Source organism: Nansenia antarctica, assembly GCF_963989245.1.
Source record: "Nansenia antarctica genome assembly, chromosome: 3".
NCBI lineage: Eukaryota > Metazoa > Chordata > Actinopteri > Argentiniformes > Microstomatidae > Nansenia > Nansenia antarctica.
Genome location: NC_137688.1, coordinates 75040832 through 75045831, shown reverse-complemented (window position 1 = coordinate 75045831; position 5000 = coordinate 75040832). Strand labels below are relative to the sequence as shown.

Below are 5000 nucleotides of genomic sequence, written 5' to 3'. Positions count from 1 at the left end.
ATGAGATTGAAACGATTAAAAAAGAATATTTCGCCAGAAACAGGTAATGAAACATCAACTCACGAAATATTATTTGTAAGAGGACCACACAAATCCCCCTGAAATAATATATAAACACAGCTGTGGCCGTTATGACAGGAAGGAGAGAGACTCAGGTCGAATAGTTAGCCAGGCACAGTCACCTGGGACAGACTGCTAACCAGATAATAATAATCATAATAATAATAATAACATTTAATATAATACTACTACTACTACTACTACTACTACTACTACTACTACTACTACTACTACTACTACTACTACTACTACTACTACTACTACTACTACTACTACTACTACTACTACTACTACTACTACTACTACTACTACTACTACTACTACTACTACTACTACTACTACTACTACTACTCATTCTACTACTACTACTACTACTACTACTACTACTACTACTACTACTACTAATAATAATAATAATAATAATAATAATAATAATAATAATAATAATAATAACCGTTATTTGTATAGCACTTTTCCTGCAAATGTACGTTGCAGCTCAAAGTAAGTGCTTTAACATATCCACACAGCATACAAATAATAATCAATAGTAATCGATTACAATAGTAATCAATAAAACACACAATAGCAATAATATAAATAACAAAACAATAATAAACCATACAATCCAAGGGGCATAGAACACAGATAAACAAAATAACTAGGCCTAAATAATATAAGAATTACTATAAGATTCAAACAAGTAAATACATATACAAATACAACATATACAAATATATAGATTCATCAACTTACATTAAAAGATACATTTAGAAAAGAATACAATCATTTAAAGGCAATATTAAGTGTTTTTTTGTCTTGTGATGTCGTTCTCTAGCTGGAGACGTTGTGCTGCCTTCAATCATGTTTCAGTCGTGTTTCATACGTGTTTCATACGTGTTTCACACGTGTTTCATACATGTTTCATACGTGTTTCATACGTGTTTCATACGCGTTTCACACGTGTTTCATACGTGTTTCACACGTGTTTCATACGTGTTTCATACGTGTTTCATACGTGTTTCATACGTGTTTCACACGTGTTTCATATGTGTTTCATACGTGTTTCATACGTGTTTCATACGCGTTTCAACGCCGTAACTTACAGGATAGCTGAGGACAACAGACTGAAGGAGAACGGAGCAGCTGTTCGGATCCAGAGCTGGTTCAGAGGATGTCAGCTGAGGGCCTACCTCAGGTAAGAGGCCAGGGGGGGGGGGGGGGGGGGGGGGGGGCTACCTCAGGTAAGAGGCCAGGGGCGGGAGGGGGGGGCTACCTCAGGTAAGAGGCCAGTGGGGGGGGGGGCTACCTCAGGTAAGAGGCCTGGGGCAGTGGTGTAGTCTAGTTTTTTCTAGTGGGTATACTGTGATTTTCCTCTCCCAGCCTCATATCGTTCATTTCGGAACGCCATAGAAATAGATCTGCGCTCCCTGTCTAACGTTATATATTTATATCTAACATGACATGTTATAAGGCTGATCTGTGCATGATAGTGCTGCATTTTGACATATTTCATGTCGCATTTCCCCCCGTTGATGGTATATGACGCTATAGTCAGTCCCAATGGTCCAAAAGTCAAGTGCTTCGTAACACAGAGGGGGTGAATTTTATGAATGAAAGTGTGAAAGTTCTGTCACAAAACGCTGTTACGTATCCTCGCACATTTTTAAGTGGGTATACGGAAATCCTTGGCCTTTCCTAGTGGGTATACGGTGTAGTCCTGCGTATCACGTAGACTACACCACTGGCCTGGGGGGGGGGGGCGGGGGGGGCTACCTCAGGTAACAGGCCAGGGGGGGGCTACCTCAGGTAACAGGCCGGGGGGGGGGGCTACCTCAGGTAACAGGCCGGGGGGGGGGGGGCTACCTCAGGTAAGAGGCCGGGGGGGGGGGCTACCTCAGGTAACAGGCCGGCAGGTGGGGGGGGGGGGGCTACCTCAGGTAACAGGCCGGCAGGTGGGGGGGGGGGGGCTACCTCAGGTAACAGGCCGGCAGGTGGGGGGGGGCTACCTCAGGTAACAGGCCGGCAGGTGGGGGGGGGGGGGGCTACCTCAGGTAACAGGCCGGGGGGGGGGGGGGGGGCTACCTCAGGTAACAGGCCGGCAGGTGGGGGGGGGCTACCTCAGGTAAGAGGCCAGGGGGGGGGGGGGGCTACCTCAGGTAAGAGGCCAGGGGGGGGGGGGGCTACCTCAGGTAACAGGCCGGCAGGTGGGGGGGGGCTACCTCAGGTAACAGGCCAGGGGGGGGGGCTACCTCAGGTAACAGGCCGGCAGGTGGGGGGGGGCTACCTCAGGTAACAGGCCGGGGGGGGGGGGGGCTACCTCAGGTAACAGGCGGGGGGGGGGGGGGGGGCTACCTCAGGTAACAGGCCAGGGGGGGGGGGGGGGCTACCTCAGGTAACAGGCCGGGGGGGGGGGGGGGGGCTACCTCAGGTAACAGGCCAGGGGGGGGGGGGGGGCTACCTCAGGTAACAGGCCGGGGGGGGGGGGGGGGCTACCTCAGGTAACAGGCCAGGGGGGGGGGGGCTACCTCAGGTAACAGGCCAGGGGGGGGGGGGGGCTACCTCAGGTAACAGGCCAGGGGGGGGGGGGGGCTACCTCAGGTAACAGGCCGGCAGGTGGGGGGGGGGGGGCTACCTCAGGTAACAGGCCGGCGGGGGGGGGGGGGGGCTACCTCAGGTAACAGGCCAGGGGGGGGGGGGGGGGGGGGCTACCTCAGGTAACAGGCCGGGGGGGGGGGGGGGGGGCTACCTCAGGTAACAGGCCGGGGGGGGGGGGGGGCTACCTCAGGTAACAGGCCGGGGGGGGGGGGGGGGGCTACCTCAGGTAACAGGCCAGGGGGGGGGGCTACCTCAGGTAACAGGCCGGGGGGGGGGGGGGCTACCTCAGGTAACAGGCCAGGGGGGGGGGGGGGGGGCTACCTCAGGTAACAGGCCGGGGGGGGGCTACCTCAGGTAACAGGCCGGGGGGGGGGGGGGGCTACCTCAGGTAACAGGCCAGGGGGGGGGGGGGGGGGGCTACCTCAGGTAACAGGCCAGGGGGGGGGGGGGGGGGCTACCTCAGGTAACAGGCGGGGGGGGGGGGGCTACCTCAGGTAACAGGCCGGGGGGGGGGGGGGGCTACCTCAGGTAACAGGCCGGGGGGGGGGGGGGGGGGGGCTACCTCAGGTAACAGGCCGGGGGGGGGGGGGGGCGGGCTGTGCTGGGTGTTTCCGTATTTTTCAACTTCTTTGATTGCAAGGGATGTTGCTAATTATTATTCGTAGCCTAATAATAATAATAATAATAATAATAATAATACCACTACTACTACTACTACTAATAATAATAATAATAATAATATATATATATATCATTTGTTGGGTTGTTTCTTTTTTCTTTTCTTTTCTTTTTTTACAGTACAATCATCATCTCTATATAAATAAACATGAAAAACATTTTCTCCAAACCCAGCCTCAGACCTCAGCTGCAAAGTGCTGACAATAAACCCCCAAACCTAAACCCCCAAACCTCAACCCTCCCCACTCTCCAGTATGAGGCTGCTGCCCCTCTTTAACACTCGCTGCTCAAATGGCAAAAGGAAATAACCGCCGAGCTCCGCCACTCCAGTCCCCGGCCGCGTGACCCTACACCATTTTGCAGGGTCAGCAGACAAACTTCAGCAGACAGTAGGTTAATTTAGATTACTTTAGTTAATTGATCAATGTGTTAAGTGGTTAATTAGCCACAATTTGAGCTGCTTAAGTGCAACTCCCGGGTTACCATATTCCCCCTATAAGCATTGATTTTCCGGGCATATAAATGGCCTTTTGGAAATTGATGGCCTAGTTGAGGCTGAAATTGCAGTAGACTTGCATTTAGAGTATGTTTGATGATGAATACAAATGTCCGTTTGCTCCGGGAGCCATGATCACCGGACATAATTGGAAAGCCTTAAGTAAAGACTCCTGGGCTGGGGGGGGTTAAGTAAAGACCCTGGGTGTGTGTGTGTGTGTGTGTGTGTGTGTGGGGGCTGCTGTTATCATGACTTTTAACCATAGCTAAACATCCAAAAAGATACCCGTCGCTGCAGAGTAAATACATTGCGTTTGCTCTCTCTCTCTCCCTCTCTCTCTCTCTCTCTCTCTCTCTCTCTCTCTCTCTCTCTCTCTCTCTCTCTCTCTCTCTCTCTCTCTCTCTCTCTCTCTCTCTCTCTCTCTCTCCCTCTCCTCTCTCTCTCTCTCTCTCTTTCTCTCTCTCTCTCTCTCTCTCTCTCTCTCTGATCTCATGTTGGCTTTTGTCTTGTGATTTTTTTTCCTTGAGATGTTTTGCACGTTTTCCCTGCCTTTGACAAACTTGTATCTCAACAGTGCAACAGTCTCTTCTTCATATTGTTATTTTTGTTGGTAAAATCATTAAGCTCATAACCATTTGTTACTTCCTCACAGTCACTTACACAGGAAGGCCACCGTTATCCAGAAGCTATGGCGCGGCTTCACAGCAAGGGCACTGTTCAGACAAATGGTGAAGGTAAGTTAGCTGCTGAGGAACACTATGGATGTATTGATTATGTTATGATAGCATTCATTAAAATTCAATTGCTATATTCTAAGTCGTGACTCTGACCTTAGGAAATATAATTCACCCATTACACATTTGGAAATGAGCACTTAGGAGAACGAAGTGTTATCATATGGAACTGCAGCTGTATCACTACGGGGAGGCAGGGAGGAGGAGGACGGGAGGGAGAGAGGAGGAAGGGAGGGAGAGAGGAAGGGTTTAGCGGAATGAGGCCATTTTCAGCATATTGCCTCCAACTGCTTCTTAATTGAACAGATTGTTGATACAAAATCCAATCCCCACTGCTCTCACAAATAATTTTCTCTGGATTGAGTTTTGTAAACAAATCACAACAGCTATTTATCACCCCCACCAAATTGACTGTTTGGTAAAGCATAACTGCCAGG

The 5000-nt window shown here is 50.2% G+C and overlaps 1 protein-coding gene across 1 annotated transcript in view; it reads left to right on the top strand.

The window, feature by feature from the left end:
• The window catches only part of spata17 (spermatogenesis associated 17), a gene marked incomplete at both ends in the record, with an annotated part of 68235 nt that overhangs the window by 25 nt on the left and 63210 nt on the right, over positions 1-5000 (top strand). The window contains 3 exons of the mRNA XM_080527577.1: positions 1-43; positions 1166-1255; positions 4482-4563. The exon at positions 1-43 is cut by the window's left edge and continues 25 nt beyond it. Coding sequence (XP_080383703.1) covers positions 1-43; positions 1166-1255; positions 4482-4563 — 215 coding nt within the window. The remainder of the gene's footprint in view (positions 44-1165; positions 1256-4481; positions 4564-5000) is intronic.